The following is a 24142-nucleotide window of genomic DNA, read 5'->3' as shown; positions in this document are numbered from 1 at the left end:
AGTGCTACCTAGTTTGAGAGATTTATAAAATTTTATAGAATTGTCGGATTGGAAGAGATCCCAAGGGCCACCTAGTCCAGGGGTCTGCAACCTTTAAGACAAAAAGAGCCACTTGGACCCGTTTCTGAAGAAAAAAACAAACTGGGAGCCGCAAAATTCGTCATTATAAAAATAACTTTTTTATCACTTTTTTATTATTTCTTTGTTTGACCCCTCAGAATTACTTCTCCTCATAGAAATAAACGTTAAATTAACAAGTTACCTGTGTGTGTGTGTGTGTGTGTGTGTTCTTCACTCCCCTTCAAAACAGTGACCATCGTACATGCCCCCTTTCAATGCAGTGACCAGCGTACATTCCCCTTACAATGTAGCGGGCGGGCGGGAAGGTGACGTCGGGACGGTGCGTGACTAACGCACGCACCGCCCCCATGCGACGTCACAGCCAGTACAGCGCCCGCCACAGTGGAGAGTGTCGGGGCGCACAATGCGCCTCCTCCCCTTGCTAGTATCCGCCCCGGAGCCGCGGCAAAGGTGTAAAAAAGCCACATGCAGCTCCGGAGCCGCGGGTTGCAGACCCCTGACCTAGTCCAAGACCCTGCAAGGCAGGAGTCACAGCTAAAGAAGCCTTGACAGATGGCCATTTGTAAAGAGCTATTGTATTACTGGAATGCTATTGTGAAAGAAAACCTGTTTGTTTTTCTTGGGGCGGGCGGGGAGGCACTGTTAGAATGCTTAGGCCTTATGACATACAGTTGGAATGGGGTTCTGTTTGTCAATCACAAGATCTGCTGCATTGCTTTCTGTTGCCAAGACAGAAGTACTGCTTATTAGCCTTTTCGTTTGCTTGTTTGTCAGAGTGGCAGCTAACGTTTTAATCTAAACCAAGGGTAGCCAACATAATGCTTTCCAGAAATAATGATGTTGGTTTTTTTGATAATAATTTTTATTAGTTGTCAATTACAATAATCCAATAATAGCCTCATTATATCAATGCCAAATTATAATACAATTCCTAATACCAGCCATTCAAATAATGGTGGACTATAATTCCCATCTCAGACCCTATTTTCCAGGGACATCCCTGATTTAGAGAAGCCATCCTGGTTTCTGATTTGATCCTGGAATGTCCCACTTTTTCGTATGGGTAAGGTAAAGGGGCCCCTGACCATTAGGTCCAGTCGTGGCCGACTCTGGGGTTGCGGCGCTCATCTCGCTTTACAGCTTCTGGAGGTCATGTGGCCAGCATGACTAAGCCGCTTCTGATGAACCAGAGCAGCGCACGGAAACACGGTTTACCTTCCTGCCGGTAAACTTGCACTTTGACATGCTTTCAAACTGCTAGGTTGGCAGGAGCAGAGACTGAGCAGCAGGAGCTAACCCCGTCATGGGGATTCAAACTGCTGACCTTCTGATCGGCAAGTCCTAGGCTCTGTGGTTTAACCCACAGCACCACCCGCATCCCTATTTCATTGGAGAAATGTTGGATGATATGGAGTTATCCAACTTCTGAGCTGTCTGATTGCAATCCTGTATAGGGAAGGGTCCCCCCCCCCCTTAATGTTTAATGTTTTATTATGTTTTTATATATGTTGGAAGCTGCCCAGAGTGGCTGGGGCAACCCAGTAAGATGTGTGGGGTGTAAATAGTAACATTATGGAATGGGACGTCTCTGTTTTCATGGGAGAAATATTGAAGGGTATGCCATTGGTCCTAGCCAGAATGAGCAATGATCAGGCATGAGGAGACTTGTAGTCCAGCAAACCTGGCTTGAGGACCCTGTGTTCGTCACCCCTGTTTTAAAGAAAGGGAACTGAAAGGGTGTTATATGTCCCCATTAAGAGACATTACGTATGTTTGACCTAGGTTGTTCAAAACAAGAAAGCAAAGAAGAGAAGGATTGGGCTTTTGCACAGCAAGGGGATGAAATCTGTTTCAGTTGGCACCATGAAAGAAAAGGGAGAGTTTATTTATTTGTAGATATATTTATATACAGGCAGCGACCATTTTGTAAGGGGGTTCTGTTCTGGGCCCCTACACACATTGACAGGGCATGCATAAGCCCACCCCATCCCATCCTATTCAGCTCCTGCCCCACCCCTTTCTGCCCCCATTCCCACTTCCCAAAGGACCTGGGCACCAGTGGTCAAGTGTCAATTGGACATGCCTAAAATGGCTACCACCTGTATCACCTTTTGTGCCCCATAAGTTAGATAGAAGGTGCAGGTGTGGCAAGACCTTTTAAAGCAGGGTTGGGAAACCTCAGATTCGGGAGTCAAATGTAGCCTCCCAGGCCTTGCCACCTGGTCCACGGGGCTCAGCCTAGGACACACTCCTGTCAGACCCCTCACTGGCCTGATTCTGCACACTCCTTTTTACCTGGCTGGAGAGTGTCCTTTAACTGTCTTGTTTGCCTGGAAGGAGAGTGCTGTGTGGGCTCTGAAAGGCTGCTCATGAGGCAATGTAATCTTTGGACTGAAAAACGTTCCCAGACCTTGTTTTAAAATATTTGCCATGGTGGTAGTGGGGATGCCTTTTAGACTCCGCTTCAGGCAGCAAACTGTCCTGGGCCAGTGCTGAGGAGAGAAATATGTTCCTCTCCCCCTGCTTGTTTAAAATGGTCCAATGAACACAGGAAGAATCAGTTTGGATAAGTGCAAAAATTAACGGTAACTGTTGTATTTTAATTTTGTTTTTAAGTTGTAATCATTCAACTTGTTTTTATTATTGCTTGTAAGCCGCTCTGAGCCCGGCCTTGGCTGGGGAGGGCAGGGGGTAAATAAAAATTATTATTATTATTATTAATTAACTGTAAATTAACTGTTCATGTAACTGTTTGCTGGTCCATTCTGGGTGTGCGCATAGTGTTCTGTGCATGGAAAACCCCTTCCATGCATGGGGCACATGAAGGGTCAGGGAATTTCTGCTCACAGAAGCTGCTGCTATTACTTCTGCCTCCTCTGTACACTCCTCATGTGTTAGTGGCACATTTCAGGGCCAATTCATAATGTATAAATTGGCACTGTCTGCCCTCTCTTGGTGAGTGCAATCTCAGAGCTTGTGTCTTGATTTCCCAGTTACTTGCAACCCAAAAGATAATTCAAAACCATCCATTGTAATGGGAAGACAACATTGTTATTAGACAGCGGAGGATCCATCTTACGCAGTTGGACTTAAAGAGTTGTTTCAACAGTGGAGAGAAGGGCATTTTGTACTGTGCACATCAAGTACGCATTAATTCTGCTTGGGCACAGTGGGAGGGATTCAGCACAGGGCTAAGGAGATCACTCCATCAGCGAAAGGCTTTCTGCTTTCCTGATGGAACAAACTCTCCCCTCCCCTGTTCTGAAGGTTCTCCTGACTGAGCTCATTTGGGGGTGCAGGTTGAGGATGGTGGGGTGGGGTGGGATGAGGGAAGCCTGGTTGCACTAGAAGAAGTCCTTGCATAGGCTTCCACTATCAGTACAAGACTGTCAACTACATATTCTAGATCAGAATAGCCAGCATGTTGCCTTCCAGATGTTGTTGGACTACAACTCCCATCATCCCGGACCATCGGCTGTGTTGGCTGGGGCTTGGAAAGGAGTTGGAGTCCAACAGCATCATCAGAGTATCATGTTGGCAACGCCTGAGTTAGAAATACAGAAAGAGAAGAAGAAACAGGCGACAGGCATTTGCATCATTGCAATACATAAATAGAACAGGATGGGTGCAGGATACAGAGAGCCTTGGCGTGAGTAATGTGAACATGCTGAATGTCCACACGAGAGGTTAGAGGTCGAGGCTGCAGTTACTGGCCTTGGGATTGTTTGGCTTTCCATCCTAGCTATGTTGGAAATGCCTTTGGGTGACGCTCCACCCAACAGCATTTGTAGCATTTTCAGGAAGTCACATTTATCTCTTTTAAGCCAAGAGAAGTAGAAAATGTTTCCGGTTCATATTGTGGGTGAGCTGGAACATCAGCCTAGCTAAAGCCTATTGCAGAAAGTAGAGAAGATGTGTCTCTGTGTATCTTTATATTTAAATACACACATTGTGTTATAAGTGTTCATTGTCTATTGTTCATTGCTATATTGTTCGTTCATAGTTACTGTAACTATTTTTAGTTTCTTGCTCTTGGCTGAATATTTTTTTTTAATTGAATGTTTTACTTTACTGAATGGTAGTTATGAAATGAATCATTATTCCATTTCCCTGAAACACTGCTATTGTGTCTGTAGGGGATGTGCACTGGCATTGGACAAATCAAAGATCCCAGACCAAATCAGGCCAATTTGGACTGATCTGGGATTTTCCCAGAGTGGATGGAAGCAGTTCCAGATCACAGATCCATTAGTACACCAGTAGCTCTCCACCCCCACCCAACCACCATTCACAGATATTGAATGTATGGAAAGGGTGCAGTGCAATCCTGTGCAGCCTATCCAGAAGGAAGACACACAGAATCCATGGAAGAGTCATTCCCTACACTGTTTGTGGAAAAACGAATTATTCAACTGTACCTTCCTTGGTTTCCTATGTATAGATTAATATGGATAAAATGAAATAATCTGGAATTATAGCTTCAGTTATATAGCTTCCTTCTTCTTTTTTCCTCTTGCAGGAAAGCAATTTCCAGATCCGGCCTTCAGCATTTGGCTCCTGTTCAAAACCTCAACATTGCCATCACCAACGGCCCAGTGAAGGAGCTCAGAATGGCACTAGAATGGAGTGTAGGTGTTTCTTTTTTGTTCTGGTTATTTAGTACTGTTGTGGCCTTGGCGCAAATAATAGCTTGGTTGACATTTCTAGTAGACAGAGTTCAAATAACTGTAGGTTGGTGTTTGAATGATTGAAGACTGCCAAGAGCGTTGCATGACAGGAAACCTCTAGAATGTCTTCTTTATGTAGACAGGGTATAATGGCTGAGTTAGTCTCCTTTCTTTGCTGATACCTTTGCATTTGGGAGCCAGGTAGGGGCAGCTTTTGTCCATTCACAGCTACTCTAAGATCCCAGATACCTAATTTTTTTTCCTATTGGCAATCACTTCTCCACCAAGGAAGATCCTCACAAAAGACTTAAAATGAACCAACAATAGTCTTCTGTCCCTGTAATATTCCCTTTGAATTTTCACACATTACATATCGCGGAGGTGTCCCATTTTAAGCAGGACGCCTTGGACTGACAAAAGCACGGGCATTTTTACATCCTGCCCTGTGGTGCGAGTAAGTTGGCTCACACCAGGGTGTGGGACCAAAAAAAAAAAAAAAGCAGACCTACCTTGCCCCCACACATTGCCACTCTTCTTCCTCCTTCCGTCACAACACTTCTGGAAGCTGGCTTCTGGAATTACACTGGTGTCGGTGTCGGTTGGACTGGCCACACTGGCTTCACCTCCCCCTAGGCTGCAGTGGCTTCACCTGAGGCCATGATATCGTTGGCCGAGGCGGCAGCAGCAGATGTGATAGGTTGGTGGGAAATGGCAGCTGGCAAGTGGGCAGGATGGGGGACAGTGAGGGAGGGAGTAGACAGATGGCAGCAAGTGGGTGCTTGAGGGATGGGGTGAGCAGGTGGGCGGTAGCAGAGGCGGGCGCGAGCAGGCGAATGACAGGAGTGGTGGGATGGTGCAGGGTGTTCGCGCCAATTTGCTCTCCCAAAACATTGGAGGGCATTTGACCGGCTTAAAGCACAGTTAGGTCATTCTTTTATTCTGTTCAGATCAAAGCAGGAAAAGCATGAAAAAGTAGTACTTCATGATAAATTACAGGACAGATACAGGATATGGATTTAGTCTAACATAGTGTGTACACTCATACCTCGGGTTACAGACATTTCAAGTTGCATTTTTTCAGGTTACGGACCGCCGAAACCCAGAAGTACTGGAATGGGTTACTTCCGGGTTTCGGCGGTTGCGCTTTGCGCATGCACAGAAGCGCCGAATCGCAACCTGTGCGTAGACTCGCCGCTGTGGGTTGCAGACACTGCGGGTTGCGAACGTGCATCCCACATGGATCATGTTCGCAGCCCGAGTGTCCACTGAACACCAGTTTCTAAACCAGCAGTGAGAGTGAACTGAATGCAAAATAAACGGGAGTGCACACACTGCCTTTTTCTAATTGTGTAGATCTGCTTTCCTAAACATCAGCAATTGCTGTGACCTCATTCATTAACTAAAATGAGAGTGAGGGCATCCATGTGATGTAATTGTTACAGTGTGCTGAACTAAGACCTGGAATACCAGTGTTTAAATCTTTACCATGAAGCTCTCTGGGTGCCCTTGGGCCCATTGCCATCTCTCAACCTGACTTACCTCACTGCATTGCTCTTAGCATAAAATGGGGAATGGGGAGGTGTGCCAGATTGAACTCCTGGGAGGGAAGATGAGATAAATATAAATTTTAAAAGCCTGGAACAGTCTAGCTTATCCCGAAATGAATGAAGAGAACCTTGCTCACAGGCTTAGCTTCATAATCTTGGGTTCTACAAGGACTAGAGGCTGTTTTTAAAGAAGAAAGCTATATATCTGGGGAATATAGCTTAGTCAGCTAGGCGGCAACTGTAATATCCCTTCTGGATGTCAATTGGTGGAAGTAGTAAAGATAAACTTGCCTCTCTCTGCTGTCTTTCTTTGCCATTCAGGTGGATATTACGATGGATATTCTGACTGAGAGGTCACTCTTGGCTGATCACAGGGATCATGACAGGACATAAGGAAATACGGCAGTTTCTAAGTTTAAGCCTTGATAGGTCTGTTGGCTGAAAAAAATAGCACAATTAAAATTGTACCTTCAGTGGCCTAGGAAGCTATATTTGACTGCGGAGGACCAACATAATAGGCTCTTGACGAAGCACCCTTTTACGTTTCCCCTCGTGGGAATGGTGGTGTAATTTACAAGGGCAATTGAGAATCCAGTGCTCTCACCTTTTCAAGGACGTCTGCATGAAGAGAAATGAGATGTCTTCCCAACTGGATTGTAGAAATAGGCCATGCTTACCTTTAGAAAAAAAATCTAGCTAGGGATGTAATGAAGAAACGATGTGCACTAGAATAGGGAAAGGTAGATACTCTTTTCAATGTAAATATTGTTTTAAATCTTCTCTTTAAAAAATAGAGTTGATGGCCTGGTTGCAATACGTTTTTTCTGACCAGACCCCATATATATAGTTTAAATAACATTGTTTTGGAAAAAGCTACTTCACAGAGCAAGTTAAAGGATTTGCTGAAATACAGTAAGAATTTGTCCTTTTTCTCACTAGTCTGCCCCATTTCTTTAATGAGCTACTTTTATAGTAAGATAAATTCCTCTTTCAGCACACTGAAACTATCAGTATATTGAAAATGGTTTAGAAAGACACAAAGCTGCACAGTTAATTGAAAGTAATCTGCTGTTGGACACCATCTGGTTGGAAAGCAACAATATTGCTCATGACGTTTTTTTTGCAGTGCAGAAGCCAAACTATTAGGCGTGATCAATGCATTTTGTATCATGTTGCAGTTCTGGATTCTCTTTGTTTAAAGCAGAACATCAGAAAATTTTTGTTTGAAATTAAGCTGGTATTATGGCAGGAAGGAAGCTGGAGTCCCCTTTAAGCTGCATTATTATTATTCTGAGTTATGATTGTTTGAAAATAAATATCCGCAGCTTAATATTAGTTAGTTATGGGTCACTTTCCCCCCAATCTTGGAACCTACCTGGGAACATGTAATTCCAATGTGGTCACCCATCCTGCCATTGACCCACCCCAGGTGGCTTTGTGGTGGCTTCATGTGCCTTCAGACCAGACCCTGGGACCAAGGTTCCAAAGAAAGCTCAGGTGACCATGGAATGTTCTTCAGAGACACAGTGTAGGCACCTTCTCCCTCACCAGCCAAAAGAAATCCAGAAGCCACCATCTATAGATCATCCTTCTCTAGCCTGATGCTCTCCAGATGTTTGGGACTAAAATTCCAAACGTTCTTGCAAGGATGGTCCAAAATGTCTGGAGGGCCCCAAGGTGGGGAAGGCCAGTCTATAGATGCACACAAAAATCTTGAAGCACAGACTTGCTGGAGGCGCCACCTGTCAAATGTGAAGAACGAAAGCCTTAACTGATTCTGACCATTAGCAATCCCCACTGCACATTTCAAAAAAGTACCATGTAATGCCTTTGGCAAATAATGTCTACCCATGAATTCAACCCTACGTTCAGATTTTATACATGGTTGTGGCATTTCATGCTTTCCGATCTGCCTTTTGGGTCTGTAAAGATGGGAAAGCTTGAACAAAAATGTCTCTTTTCTCTTGAGTTTTATTATAAATAGTGGGTTTTGTGGTCCTAAAAGCACGAAATGGATAGTTATCAGATAAAAACTAGTAGACATATTTGATACATTCTTTATGACTAGCACTGTTGGTTGGTGTCTTCCTTCTGTTTGAGCAGGACAGGCAATGATGCTCTCTGGGCCTTATGGGATGCAGAGTGGGGCAAACAGAAAGTGAGCCCATGAATGCTGGAATGATTGATGTATATATATGATATATATATATTATAACTAGTGCTGTGCTGAAAAATCTCCTCCTCCTCTATTACTACTACCACCACCATTTTTCTTCAATTGATGAGGGAAGCATTTGCATTCAAACATAATCAAAGTGGATAAAATGTTGGGTGAAATTCTCATAGATGGGTGCAGGACTTTTGTCACAATTACCTTGCTTATCTTTGATGTGCTCAAGGGGTGTTTGTGAATCTTCTTTCATTCATTCAACACACCATCTCACCCAAAGGCTCTGCAGCCTTCACAGGTGTCTATGCTTCAATTAAAGCCTGGAGGAAGACATCATGATGCATCATGGCTGCAAAGTGCAGAAGAAATATTTACTGGCAAGAAAAAAGCACATGTTGCCCCTGGCCACCTGGCAACAGGAAGTAAACTTAACTTCACACACAGAACAATCCTAAAGAACAAACCTCTTCACACACAGAACAAACCTCTGTGGTGCCCTGTGAATGAAGTGGGGAAATGAAATTCTGTTTAGCGGGGAAGAAAACCTTTGAGAAATTGGAATATGCAATATGAATGTGTCAAAGGATGTTGGGCAGAGGGAACTATCTGTTGACAGTTCTAAAGTTATGCTTCATAAAGAGAAGTGGAGAATGTGTTAAATAAAAGAACACTGGGTTTTTTTTCACATTGGTAAAGTCCAGACACGAACCTTGTGCATGAAACATAGTTTTCACCCTTGTGGATGGAATATGGCTTTCAATGTGTCTTGAATGTTTTATATTTTTGTAAAAAAAAAAAGGTGTGCTTTTTGGTTGTCACTGCAGCTTTTTTGCATTTTGAAAAGCAGATTGAAGAATGTAAACAACAATCAAGCAAATATCAAAAAATCCCCAAACTGTGCCTCAGACTTACAGCTGATCTTGATAAAGTAAGGGAGAGGGCTGTATTTTAATATGCTTTTCTATGTTTATCCAGAAGTAAGAACCATTGAGTCCAAGAGGGCTTACTTCCAGGTAAGCACGCATAGGTTCGCTTTGTAAAACCCTATATCAGGGAGAATCTGGACTATAATTTGAAGGCAGCTCCTGAAATGTTTACCTTGGGTCTTCTTGCTATTAAACATTACTGAAAATGACTATAAAGAAGGTTGGTTTTCCCCATCCCTCCGAGTAGCTAACTGAATGAATGAAAAAACATTTTCATTTTCTCAGGAAAATGCAGTGAATGGCGAACATCTCTGGCTAGAGACAAACGTTTCTGGGGACCTGTGCTACCTGGGGGAGGAGAGCTGCCAGGTCAAGTTCTCTGTAAGTGTTTCTTTTTCTCCCATAATTTCTACCCCAGTGTTCATATGGCCCTAGCTGTGTGAACAGACTCAGGGATGGATGGGTACATCCATTTAAGTATTCAGGGAGTGTGTATAGTTGGGCGACAGGGCAAACCCTGCTGTATTGACACTGCCTTCTGTATGTGTTCCCTCAATGCACAGAGGAATAACGGCACAGTTGTTTTATGTATGATCTGCATGATCCCTGCACATACAGTAGGAAACTGTTTGTATATCACCACCTCCTTCAACATGATGCTTTGGATTACAAGCTTGGGAAGCAGCACCCAGCTGTGCGGGAATCACTCTTGCTGGCTGAAAGAGGCTGCTTTGACAAGGCATCCTCTCCAAGGAACATGCTGGTGAATCAGCAGCCAGTAAGACGGAACCCCAGAGATGCCAGCTGATGGGCAGGTGGGTGTGGTTTTGGGAGCGAGGATGCCAGTACAGTGCAAACACACCAGCAGGAATGCCAGATTGGCTCTGCTAGTGTATTTGCACTGCACTGACCTCCCCACCACTTTGCTTCTTCCCTTCTCACTCCTATTAAGCAACAGAGACCAACCTGTTGGATAGCTAGTGTAGCCGCTCCATCCTGTTTTCAAGCTACTCCTGCCAATATACTTTCTTTGAGCAAGCTGCTTTCTAACCACCAATTGAAACCTTTCACTATTCGTTCCAAACATCTTGGCAATTCAATGTTTATGAGTGCTTTTATTTATAACCCGAATGTTTCTTGCCTAACTACTGAGCAAGTCGCCTTTGGAAGCAGATAGACAGGGTAGAAGTTTTATTATTTTGACAACAAAGCACATTGTCCAATTGCATACTGTCAACCGGGAGCAGAAAATCTTGAATGCATGACAAGAATAAAAGTGGGAGGGAGCATGGAAGAGCAAGAAAAATGTTCGCACCATATTATCTCCTCCTATATTGATGAGCATATGGGTACTATATATATATTTCAGAAATCAGCTCTTCGAAGAAAATGTGCTGCTTGTAAGATTGTCGTCCACAATGCATGCATGGAACAGTTAGATAAGGTAAGATGGTGCCACCTGCTGGGATATTTGTGCCAGGGAACAAGCTTAGGCAAAAGTCCCTCTTATTTACTTGCATAATATTACTATATATGACATTTCGACCTGTAAGGCTAATGCCAGGTCTTTCACCAAAGCAATAATTCTCCATCCATCATAAACTACCCCTACTCCTGCAAAAAGAAAAGAAAAGAAAATGTGAAGAATCTTTTAGTAGTGATGAATTCTAGAAGAGCAGCCATACTGGTTTGCAGGGGAAAGCACTGTCTCCAGGAACCTGCAGCATTTGTTACCTGAAAGTTTTTGTTGTTCAGAAATGCACTGAATGCAATGTGATGAATTGGGCTCTTGCTTATGGAAGCTTGTTCCACAAATTAAATGACTGGCCTTCCTACTGCCCAAAGGGCTCTCTGATATTATTTTATGTCTGCAAGTTTTTGTGTTACCCAGAAATCCTCACTGGGTAGAATCGGGATGGACAGATTATGCTAGAGTCAGATTTTCTTTGGGGTGGCATTTCTTTTTGGTCATGTGTGCTTCTTTTTTGAGTCCAGGAGGAAGTGGATTGGTATCCATGTAGGAAAGCCATTTCATAAGGAATCCTATGAATCCAAAGGGGTGATCTGCATTACTTTCTTGCACCAAGAGCAAAGAGACCCCATGCATTTTAAACACCCATACACAATCAGCATAAAGACCCACCAATATGAAAATATACATGTAATTTACAACCCCCGCAGTAAACATTAATAATACTAGAACTATGAAAAATAATGCTATGGAACAACCGGTTTTAGTTTCAGTGCTATTTTTCATTGTCATGTTTGTCCTTTTCTGGAGTACATTACAAGTATATTTTCATTTTTCAAGGTCTGTTTGCTCTTTTCGTTTGATACGCAGGGACCCTTATTGTATATTCATTCTGCTGAACCTTAACACGTTTACTATAGCAGAAGCTTTTGTGGTCTGGAGATGACTTTGGCCACATTCACACCATTCATCTAAAACACCAGAGTTCTCTGGGAAAAGGGATTGGTTTGTTAAACTACTCTGTAAATTGTAGCTATGGGAGTAGGGTAGCCATATTTTGAAGAGCAAAAAAGGATACATTTGCCAATTTCTACTTTTAACTATGGATCACTATGACGACTATCGTTTTAAATACCTCTACTACATGTAGGCTATAGAAGCTGTGATATATTGCTAGTAGCAATGTTCTTAACTTACAACAAAATAATAATAATAATAATAATAATAATAATAATAATAATAATACATATTGCTCACTCACTTGCCACATGAAAGTATTTGGGCTCATGTTCACATCTTTGTGAACATAAGTGTGCACAGAACAATTAAACTGTTTAACAAGTACATATGGACTCTCCTTAAGGGCAGGGGAATATTAACTCTTGCCCTTCCAGACGTCTTCAAGATCTTGTAGCAGAGTCAGTGTCATTTTTGTTCAGCCACAAGAGAAGGGATTTCTACAGTATGACGCTAGTTTAAGATGCTGCTCTGTTGTGATTCTCTGCTGCTAACTAGCTTAGCCGGGTGCCTTAGATCTGAGTCTAATGCACCAAAAAAAAAAAAAAAAAATCTTGGGTTACTGTAAACAAAAAAAACCAAACCAAAAATCCCAAGCATTTTGCCAAATTAAAAAAAAAACTGCCCAGACAGAAATTTTAATCCTGAAAAAGAGGACATGTCCTGGAAAAAGAAGACACATGCCAACCCTATATGGGAGAGAAATAAGAGTCTCCTGACAACTCCTAGCCCCCTTAACAGACTACAACTCCCAGAATTCTTTGGGGGAAGCCATGACTGTTTAAAGTGGTATGGCACTCCTTTAAATGTATAATGTGAACGTGGCCCTAATCTGATGCATAAATCAAAATTGGCGGATATGTGTGTAACATCAAAATACACATGACTTCTTTTTTCTGTTACTGTGCAGAGCAGGGGAAGCATTAGAGGGTAGCAGAACAGCAGGTTCTGAAATGAAATGCTGGTTGAATTTTCTTGCTGACCTTTACTGGGAATTATAATCATTTCTTCCTACAAGTTCAGTACTGATGACATCTAGCGGAGAGCCACATGCCTCCAGACACAAAAGATTGTGAAATAGCCAGGTTAGTTAGTTTATAAAGGAAAGAACCCCAAGGTCAATCCGGCATATAAATCTGCCTCAAACTTTATCTTGTGGCAGCGGCTAATCCATTGCCTGGCCCAGTGCCCAGCATCTAGGCTGAATTTTAAACAATATGATTACAATTTAGATAGCTTTCCTATCTTGGCAAGATCTATAGAAGGGTCAAAAGCTTAATGGTAGCATTTGAGGCGGCTTAACGGCTTGGAGTGGGGCACGCTGACATGCATTCTCCAGGCCATATGTAGGTCAAGAGTACTTGTATTTTTTGCTTGGTCACAGAATCTCAACTTCCATTTTAAGAAACAAACAAGCAAGCAAAAGTGACTCTCTAGGCTTCAGGGTTTCAGAAACAGGGTTGGACCCAGACTTCGCTCCCGTGGGGTGGGCTATCACACAGGATGAACAATTGAAGGTGGAGAGACTGTGTCCTTCCAGACGTCATAGAGTCATGGAATTGGAAGGGACCTTGAGGATCATCTAGTCCAACCCCTGCAATCTCATTGGACTCCAACTCCCATCAGCCCCAGCCAGCATGACCAATGGTCAGAGATGATGGGAGTTGTACAACAACTCTGATTTGCAATATCTAGTTCTGGCTTTGGTGTCATACAGGATGTACAACATATTCATATCGTAATAGAGGCCCCCACCAGAAACTACAATTTTCCTCTATACTATACGCTTCGGAAGAATGTGTATTTCTAATGATTTCCAGCAGTATGATCAATATGCCACTGGAAGAGACACAAGTACCTCAGAAGCCTGAGTTTTACGTTTGTTTTCCAGGCATTTTGCTGACATTAGCGTTTGAATTCTGACACTATATATGCACATCTGTCACTGTCAAGAGGGGATGAATGTTGTTCACGAATGATTTATGAATTGTTAAATGCCTCAGCATAAAAACTTAGCTAGCAAACTAACAATAGCCCTCGTTATATGCATTTAGTCCTGTCTTATGACGTGCAGATGTGCTGTTTTTATTGTCCATAATGCAAAGCATGACATGTTTAAGAGGTATTTTTTTGGGGGAAGCATGAACTGTAATGATGAGCATTTAAAGAGAAGGGGGCAAGAATCAGAGGTAGAGCATCTGCTTTGTATCCAGAAAGTCCCAGGTTCAGTCTCCAGCATCTCCAGGTAGGGCTGGGAAAGACCCCAGCCTGAAATTCTGGAGCAGTGGAGTGTATGAGGTGTTTGGGGAGGAGAAGTACCTCTGGTAGGGAATACGTCATCCTCCTTCTGGGATAGTTTGTTCACCATTGGTCCCTACCCTGCACTCAGCTCTCACCTGTGCCTCCTAGAAGCTGTCAGTGAGTGACAGCAGCCAAACCATGGACAATGGCTTCACCTGGCTGGCTCAACCAGGTGAGAGTAGCTGACGGGTCTCAAACTGTTGGTGACTTAGGGACTTCCTTTGCATGTGAAGACAGGCTCTGGTAGAGTGGAGAAGACCAATAGTGGGCCCAGTAGCCAGGAAGGTGGTTTCTGTACATGCTGTAGAGGGAAGTGAGGGACCAATGGGGCTGACCAGTGTGGGAAGGTAGCCCATCTTGGAGAAGGAAGGCTCTGATCCTAAACTTCTGCTTCCTTGTGAGATATCTTCGGCAGAAGAAATGGCAAAGGAGTGAACCCCACAGAAATCCAGAGTAGAATCCCTAAGACGATGGGATGGCATCTTGTATGCCTCCTTCCTGCAACTCCTGCAGCCAAGCTGGTGCCAAACATATTGCTCTGCGCACACACGACTGCACACCTTTGCTAGATTTTTGCAGCTGCTGGGCAGGTGGTCCGATGGATTCCTCCAGCAATCCTGATGGGTTGGCTAAGGCACCTTGTGGCTTGCAAGTAAATGGGGCAGCTGTTTCGTGGTGGCACTGGGCCCCTGCTCCAAGGACTAGGTCCAGAACAAGCATATCACCTGTACTCCCGCCAGTCAGCTGCCCAGTCCTAGAGATCCATTGCCATCCAACGTGGACCAATACTGAGTCTGTATTATACTGAGCCTGGAACTATAGGAACATAGGAAGTCGTCTAGGAAGGGAGACCACCGGTCCACCTAGCTCAGTACTGTCTACAATATCTGGAAGAGGTTCTAAAGGGTTTCAGGCAGCCCTACTGGAAGATGTTGCTAGGGATCAAAGCTAGGACTTTCTGCATTCAAAGTGGATGCTCTGCAACTAAGTTACAGCCCTTTACCACCTCTTTTGGTGCTTGGGAGGGGTGGCCTGTTTCATCATGGGGATAGGTCTGCCATTATTACTCCTGTCTTCTTGCTTCCCACCTGGCAGATTAACTTTCGTTGCAAGCCAACTTTCCGAGAAGGCGGCTCTAGATCTCCCAGAGAGGTGAGTGGTTTGTGAACGTTACCTATGAGTCTCTTTGCAGGATTGTGGCCCATAAGCAACTGCTTCGTTCTTGGGGGGGGGGGTGCAGAGGGATACTTTCAGATCCAGTGGAGCTTTGGAAACGGCTTCTCTGCTTTTCAGTTTATCCTGGTGCTCAGCCTGCCAGGCTGCAAACCAGAGAATGTATAATAATAATAATAATAATAATAATAATAATAATAATAATAATTTATACCCCACCCTCCCCCGCCAAGACCGGGATCAGTGTGGCTAACACCAGATATAGAACAATTGATTGAAATACAACTTAAAAAACAAGATTAAAATACAACATTAAAATGCAGCCTCATTTCAGCAGAAACTCAAAAACTTTTTTGGGGATGAAAACATCGTCTTCACATCGTCTGCAATATATACAAAGAAATGCGTAAACTGAGAAGCAAATATGGATGATTCTCAGAGAATCCGAAGGAAGTCCAAAAAGCAACAAATTTGTGAAAATTTGGTATAACTGTATTTTTTGTTTTGTATTGGAAAATAATAAAAATTATTTATATATATAAAAAAGAAAACATCGTCTTCACCAAGGCTAACTATCCAGACTGGTCCTACATGGGCCAGAAAAAAGCCAGGGAAGTCCCCAAGTAGGAGTTCCATCACAGAAGGAAAAAGGAAAAAAGAAAGAGGGGGAGGGGATCAAGTTAATTCCAAGCCAAAAGCCAGGCTGAACAATTCTGTCTTACAGGCCCTGCGGAAATAAATCAGATCCTGCAGGGCCCTGGTCTCATATGCCTTTAATTCCTAAAAACAGCAGGCAAGCGCTGCCTTTCGCCTCCCTGGTTCTGCTGTGCATCCTCTCCTTCATCTCTTGTGACATGCAGGACTTTAGGAAAGCCACATAGGAGGCGGAGATATTTGGTGGGGTTGAAGGAAGGAGAAGGGGGAAGCACAGCAGAAGAATGAAAACACAATGTCAAAGGTGCACTTGACATGGTTCAAATGGGCTTCTTCAGGCCTCCCCCCCCCCCGAACCACTTTAAAAGGCAGTTTTGCTTGCTGTTTGGGAGAAGTCTTAGACCTTGATTTGATTTTGATTTATTATATTTCTCTGCCACTTTTCATTTGAATGAACCCCAAAGCAGCTTACGAAGAACAAATAATAATGATATAATAAAACATAATAGAGCATCACAAATACATACAGAATAATTAACAAATCGTCAGTGAAACAGATACGATGTGTAAAACACTGTTAACAAAGCAACAACAACTGAATAATAAGCCAAACAGTGGCTTTAAAGCAGAAGTCATTATATGAATAACAAATCAATGCAGCATTTATAATCTATAAAACAAAATAAACAACATGAAGACAATAGCAACCAAAAGATAAACTAAGCACTGTTAAGCTAATACACACTCTCCACATCTCCTTGACTCATAATTTTCATTTTATTTGGCTCATTAAAATACACATACATATAATGCCTGTGGCAGCAACTCCCTCTTTGAAGGTTCCTCAGGCTGCAGGTGGGGCAACACAGGTGAGAAACCAACCACGCCCTGGTGGCAAAGTGTCTCCTTCCCCTCACAGTTCTTCCTCTGGAAACAGCTCCCTTATTAAGGCTTCTAGGGCTGGAGGGTAAAGCAAGGCAGGTAGAAAAAGCTATTGCCTGCTGGCCAACACAGCATCTCTCTCCCCTCATCAGATAATGTCCCAAATTGCTTGAGTAGAGCCTTGAAGAAGCTGCTTCAGTTGTCCACTGGGGAGGGGAGAAGAAGACCACGGGACCACCGTGCTTCATAAGCACTCTCCAGGATAGGGAATTCAGCCCAGAATACTAGATACACTAGTTGTGTATCATTTGCTCCTGATACCTGCTTCATGAGAAACTGGGCTCATTCTGAAAAGAGAAGCACATTGCAGATTGATTGACAGCAGCATGGCTTAGTGCATATGTAGTCTTAGAGCTCATTCACACTTCTATTTGCCTATCTGCTTTCTCCCAGGAAAACCCATGCTTGACCATTGAATTGGAGCAAACATTGATTGGGTTTCCCGCAGTTTGTCGGTCATTTCGATTTAGTGCTACAGTGTGTGTTCTCCAGGGGAAAGTGCTGAGACAAAGGCAAAACCACTTGGACTCCTATTTTCTAGGCATGGGATAAGCAGGAGTGTGGGCGAGCCCTCAGTGTCCCAAAGAACAGCAGACCAGCCCAGCTCCTGCAAGGCCTATAAAGCAGTTTACACACAGGTCTGCTGCCCATGATTTTGCCTTGAAAGATGGAGTCAAGAATGTGGATTAGGCCTAGGAAGATGAGTAACCATGGAGCATAAATAGCTAGTAGATAATTCAGGGAGCAGGACCAAATTCTTCAGAAACTATCTGGTGCAGACATAGCCTTAAAAAAATAAATCACTTAATTTTACTTTTAATTTGTATGCCACCTTTCTATATTACTATGTGCAAGGCAATTTACAACAACAGAATATACAACAAAGATCACACACCTTATAATAATCTGATCCAATGCGACAAAGTCATAAAAAACCATAACTTTAAATTAAACAACTTATATCAAGTAAAGTAATATTCAACAATATATTCGAATATAACAGTGCACAATAAAATTAACTCACAAAGTATCAGTAAATAATAAACAGAAATTTGCTCTTAACAGTTACAATAAATGATTGCTAAACTATAACCAATAGAAATAACAGTAAATCACAATGCATAAAAAAACCCACACTACATGCAAAACCATGTGAAAGTATCAAACTGAAATTGCCTTGGTTGCACTGGTCGATGATCTCTGGTGGGCTAGGGACCAAGGTGATAGCTGTTTCCTGGTCCTGCTGGATCTCTCAGTGGCCTTTAACTATTGACCATGACATCTTTCTGGACCGTCTGGAAGAGCTGGGAGCTGGGGGCACTGTTATGCAGTGGTTCTGCTCCTTTCTCCTGGGCTGTGTCCAGAAAGTGGTGTTGAGGGATGAGTGTTCAGACTCCTGGGCTCTCGCTTGTGGGGTGCTTTAGGACTCCATACTCTCCCCAATGCTTTTCAACATCTATATGAGGTTACTGGGAGAGATCATCAGGGGGTTTGGGCTGCATGTTCACCAGCACGAGGATGATACGCAGCTCTACCTCTTCAAATCAGAACTATGGAAGGTAGTGAAGGACCTGTGTGAGTGTCTGAAGGTGGCTGGAGAATGGATATAAATAGTAAAATTATTATTATTATTATAAATTGTGTGTGTGACACAACTTATATTTTTTAAAAATGGGATGTGGAGGAATACTGCTTTGAATACCAAAAGCCAAAATGCCTTATTTTATTTTCTGTTATGGAGCATCTCTCTCTTATGTGTGCTTCAGAGCAGCTGACAGCTCCTATCCCTTCCTTTCTGAATTGCCTCCCAGCAATGCCAGCGGCGATCTCTAGGCTGCCATATGTGAATGGTGGCTTTGGAATGCCAAGTTCTGCACCGGATGCTGGGCTGTGTTTTCTTGTATTAATTTTATTCCTTGCTTCCACTGCCTCCCCCTGCAGAACTTTGTCCGACATCACTGGGTACACAGGCGGCGGCAGGAGGGGAAGTGCAAGCAGTGTGGAAAGGTAAGGATAATGTCGGGACCAGCACAATTCATCTTGCTGCTTGAAGATGAATCCTGCCTGCCACCACACACACACATAGGCCGATCAGATTGGCAATTTATTTTATTGACCAAAAATAAATAAATCTCTGGGTGACAGATGCATTTTAAGCAGGTGCCTAAATGTCAGTACTGTAGGTGCCTATCTGGTGTTCATTGGAAGCCCATTCCAGGAGAAGGTGTTAAAATGCACCGATCTTGATGGACAAAAGCTGAACCTTGGGAGCATGTGAAACTAAGGTGTCCCTCCTGAGGATTGAAGTGACTGGGCAGGGGGTATATAAGGTAAGGCATTCCCAGAAATAACTTGGTCCTCAATTGTTCTGGGCCTTATAGCAAGACCTTGAACTTGTCCCAGTAACATATTGCCTGTTGAATCTTATTCCTTAGTGAATCTGAGGGCCGCAAGCAGGGTGTATGACAGGCCTGGGGCACATAGCTGTGGACTCTGATGGAGGGGAGTGACTCAGGAAGAACAGCCAAGGTGTTTTCTGCTGTTCTCCTCAGTTTCTGCCACCTGAGGCAATTGCCTCACTCTGTCCAATGACAGGACCGGCCCTGACTAATATCTACAGCATTTAAAGCTTTGCGTATCATTTATTCATTCAGTTCTCTAGTTGGCCATGCTCCTTGACATAACATTAATTCATTTTACGGATTAGAGCTTCTCCCTTGTTCTTTTCCTTAATGGTTCCATGGACTTGCTCTGTCCCATATTCCACTCCCCCCTCCAGTTTTTTTTAAAACAAAATTGATTTCAGAAAGGAAGCATGTAACATTTGCTGTAGCTTCCAACACCTTTAGTTCATTTCCATCATATATAGTTTCTATTTTGCCCTTCGTTGTCAAGTGATCTCAGGGTGTGATAAATAGCAACACACACACATACACCAGCCTTCCCCCCAACCTGGTGCTGTTTGAGTGTTTTGGACTACGAGTCCCAACATCCCTGGCCATAGGCAATGATGGCTGGGGCTTTGGGGGTTGATGGGAGATGTAGTCTGAAACATCCGAAGAGCGCCAGGTTGGGGTAAGACTAGGGGATATGAGTAGACTGGGGGAAGAGTTGGCCCCTTCTTCACACACACATGCATGCATTGTGCCTGCTTGAAGCACATGAAAAGGGCATGCACATGATTCCACCGCTATGCACCAAGATCCCTGGATTTTACTCTAAATCCCTCTTCACCTGTACTGGTTTTGTAGTCCAAAGCACCATCTTAGGGAAGGCTGATGCACACAGTACAATCATTTGGTAGAGCATTAGTAAACATGAAATAGTATGAAAGATAATAAGTCTGATTGCACAGTGTTCTGATATTGTGCACTGGCAACGCAGGAAGAGCCTTGCAGACTCAAATCTCAAGATTATGAGAGACTTACATGGTTCAAGAGCTGGAAGCCTTAATAAAGCCTTCAGCCCCTCGAGCAATTAAACAATATGATATCCAAAATTGTTATCAATTTGAGGCTTTTCAAATCTGCTTAAATGCCAAGTTCATCTTTCCACGTTCATTACAGCCCCGGTTCTCAAGTTTAGTGAATTAGAAAAAATAATAAAATCAATTTGCAAGAACTGTGGAAAAGAATCAGAGTCCCATTATCTCCAAGCAGCATCTCTGCCTCTCGCATCACCCAGTCCTCTCAGCCTGTTTTGAATTATTACTTTTTTGTGAAGCAAGATAATTTCACCATCTTTCTTATTCTTTCTTCCCCCACTTCAAAAAAATACCCCAATAACATATCTCTTTATCTTTCTACGTGAACCAATTATAAAGTTCCTGCAGTTTTTGAAGCCTGGCTCTTCACTGCATCCCTAAGAAACAATTTCCTATTATATATGTGTGTGTCAGGCAGGAGTTTGGTAAAGGCAGAAGGTATTCAGATGCTGTCGAACCGGGCATAAGATACCTCCAGTTAGTGGGCCACTTTGCCAAGGCATTGCACCTCTGTCTTCCACCTAGTGCCATATATTATGTCAGGTATGGGGCAAGTAAGGATGTGACTGGGTCCAAGGGGTGGGAGTAGGAGGTGCTGTCAATCAAGTCCTGCGCACAGTGCTTTGCAAGCACTGGCATTGAGTCTGTGTGGGCAAAGTGGGTCACCTGACATCTGATGTCAGGTGATTTACAGATGGGAGCCTTTACCCAGTGGTCAAACTATCCCCACAGGGATGGGGCAGATAAGGCTCCAGTCTAGTAGCCAGATCCAGTTCCCCACACCTGTGTTGAAAAATGGGGAGGATTTGGGCAGAGGCTGTAGCTGGGTTCCAAAGAGCATGTACGAGGTCCAAGTTTTGATTATTGTTGCTTGCAAATAAAGCAGGTCCTCTGGTTAAAGAGGGCAGAATACTTGGACATTTGCTCATGTCCCCAAATCAACAAGTGACCCTCTGTGCTCCTGCTCTTACCATTTCACAGTGTTATCATCCATAGACCTAGACAAGCTTCAGAAAAGGTCAACCAAAATGATTAATGGGATGGAGAGACTCTCCCCTGAGGAAAGGTTGCAGAATTTGAAAATATATTTTCATTTTCACAATTTATTTTCACAATTTTCACAATTGAATTCCACATTTAATCACAATAGTACTTCCCCCTCCCACCCCCAAATTCACAAATATCTTTTTCAAAACCTTATCTTTGAGGTTCTTTAGACCTCACAACTTCCCTCCATTCCCTCTTCTTGGTTCTTTATATAGACAGAATTTGAGTTTGAGACTTTTTAGTTTAGAGAGAAGGCAAGAGGCGACATGTTATAAATGTACGCATGGCATGGAGAAAGTGAATAGAGAAATGCTTTTCTCCCTCTCTCAAAGCACTGGGACTTGTGTACATCCAATGTTGGTGAATACAGAAAGATTCAAGACATGAAAGGATGTACTTCACGCAGTGCATAGTTAAAGTATGGAACTTGCTTGCACAGGATGCAGCGATGGCCAACAACGTGGATGACTCTAAAAGAGGACTAGACAAATTCATGGAGGAGAAGGCCACCAATGGCTGCTAGCTGTGATGACTAGGCTCTGCCTCCAAGGTTAGAGGCAGTGATGCCTCTGAATACCAGTTGCTGGAAGTCACAGAAGGGGAAAGAGGTCTTGTGCTTGTGTCCTACTTGTGGGTTTCCCACAGGCATCTGGTTGGCCACTGTAAGAAAAGGATGCTTGACTTGACGGACCATTGGCCTGATCCAGCAGGGCTCATCTTACCTTCTTATTTCTGCTTTGCACAAAGTATGCAAGGAGTTCAGATGCAGCCAAAAAGAATTCTAAGTTTGCACACCCTGCTTCTCCAAGGTTGGGGGAGATGACTGAGGATGCCGTGCTGGAGACTTCATCTGCAAAAAAATCCTGAAGACATCAGGGCTTAGAAGAAACAATACCAGAGACTGGACATCTAGATTTAAGTCTCATTAACATTATGGGTGAATTGCCCATTGGATGAAGTTTCCCCAGAAATGGATTCTCTTATACCTCCATTGCACCATTTAAAAAGCAGGGCCGGTCCACTCATAAGGCGAGCTGAGGCAAGTACCTCAGGCAGCAGTTCCACAGGAATAGAAGATCTGACCTTGCTGTTGCTGCTACTGCAGCTGCTACTGTAGCAACAGCTGTGACATGCTCCTGGGAGGCCAGATCTGCTGTCTCCTTGGCAGCCCCCCTATTTTATCTGCCCCTTGGTGGTCCTACCACAATTTAATCAAGGTCTGGTTGACAAAAGAGGAAGATACTCCCAGTGGCATAGCATGGGTTGTCACCACCCGGGGCAAGGCAAGTAATTTGTGCCCCCTAACCTGTGGATTTGTGTCCCCTAACCCTAACCCCCAGATGTTGCGCCCGGTGCGGCCGGCCCCCCCTGCACCCCCCACGCTACGCCACTGGATACTCCCCTGTAGTCTCACTTGTAAGGAAAATAAAACAAATTTTTTACCATGCATGCAGTACACACCAAACATTTTTTTTTTTTTTGGTGGGGCAGGACAGCTGTGCAATGTGATTGTTAGGTGATGGATGTGATAAACTCACCTTGTCGTTACAGGGCTTTCAGCAAAAATTCTCCTTCCACAGTAAAGAGATTGTGGCCATCAGCTGCTCCTGGTGCAAGCAGGCAGTAAGTGACTTTTGCCCAGTGAACTGTGTGAGTGCTTGTGACCGTCTCGCCAGCATGCCTTGGGTGGTTCTGCTTTGATTGCACAGGCAGCATCTTTAACAAGAAAAAATCCTGCGGGCAGGCTCTACCTGGCTTATTTTGTTATTTTCCCACTCGGCTCTCCTTAAAATGCCAAGTATCTGTACTGTGAGAGGTGGACGTGCTGCATTCCTCTCCCACAAACATACTGAAGAACATCTCCTTTTTCTTGAACTCATGGCACTAATAGGGCATTCTTTTTCCTTTTATTTCCTTCCTTTGGTCCATTAAGATGATTGTTGATTGATACAGCATACAAAAAAAACCTGACAAGAGAGTCAGGAAAGGGGAAATGCAAAATATTGAGCATACACAGAAGAGCATAAAAGCATTCATCTAAAGAAAAAGCACCTCATTTTCATAGGTGTGTCCCCCCCCCCCGGTATATATTGCTTTGCAATCCCTGTGCTTAGTGGTTCCTGAGCCAAGCGGCTGGCAGATCCTTTTGCGCAGCAGTTCCCAAGCGCCTGGCAGCCAGCTGGTTGTCAGGTGTTTTGGAAGCCCTGTTCAAGGGACTTGGACAGGCACCAATCATCTAATGCCATGATGGTGTCAGATGAATGTCCCACCTGCCTGTGAAAATTGGCTTGTGGGGATGGAGAGATGAGTATTTGGCCTGCTGGGTCCGGAAGATCTATGCCAGTGTGGTGTAGTGGTTAAGAGCAGTGGACTCGTAATCTGGTGAAGCAGGTTTGATTCCCCGCTCCTCCACATGCAACTGCTGGGTGAGCTTGGGCTAGTCCCACTTCTCTCTGAAGTCTCTCAGCCTCACTCACCTCACAGAGTGTTTGTTGTGGGGAGGAAGGGAAAGGAGATTGTTAGTCGCTTTGAGACTCCTTCGGGTAGTGATAAAGTGGGATATCAAATCCAAACTCCTCCCCCTCCTCCCCTCCCCCTCCTCTTCTTCTCTCAGCCGTGTTTTACAACATTATTTTCTCTCTCACACCTCTCTCCCTGTTTC

General features: G+C 43.7%; 2 protein-coding genes across 8 annotated transcripts in view; both read left to right on the top strand.

Moving 5' to 3' along the window:
* CREB3L2 (cAMP responsive element binding protein 3 like 2) overlaps positions 1-23865 on the top strand; it is a 215501-nt gene extending 191636 nt beyond the window's left edge. The window contains exon 13 of the transcript XR_014555610.1: positions 23835-23865. The gene's annotated coding sequence lies outside the window, so the exon portion shown is untranslated. The remainder of the gene's footprint in view (positions 1-23834) is intronic.
* The window catches only part of DGKI (diacylglycerol kinase iota), a 240220-nt gene that overhangs the window by 105267 nt on the left and 110811 nt on the right, over positions 1-24142 (top strand). For all 7 annotated transcript variants that reach the window (XM_083700075.1, XM_083700078.1, XM_083700077.1 and 4 more), the window contains exons 2-7: positions 4601-4709; positions 9677-9772; positions 10761-10835; positions 15276-15332; positions 18891-18956; positions 23032-23103. In XM_083700075.1, the coding sequence (XP_083556201.1) occupies positions 4601-4709; positions 9677-9772; positions 10761-10835; positions 15276-15332; positions 18891-18956; positions 23032-23103 (475 nt within the window). The remainder of the gene's footprint in view (positions 1-4600; positions 4710-9676; positions 9773-10760; positions 10836-15275; positions 15333-18890; positions 18957-23031; positions 23104-24142) is intronic.

Source organism: Podarcis gaigeae (genome assembly GCF_964106915.1).
Source record: "Podarcis gaigeae genome assembly, chromosome: 10".
NCBI classification, from domain to species: domain Eukaryota; kingdom Metazoa; phylum Chordata; class Lepidosauria; order Squamata; family Lacertidae; genus Podarcis; species Podarcis gaigeae.
This window is presented reverse-complemented; position numbering and strand designations above follow the sequence as displayed.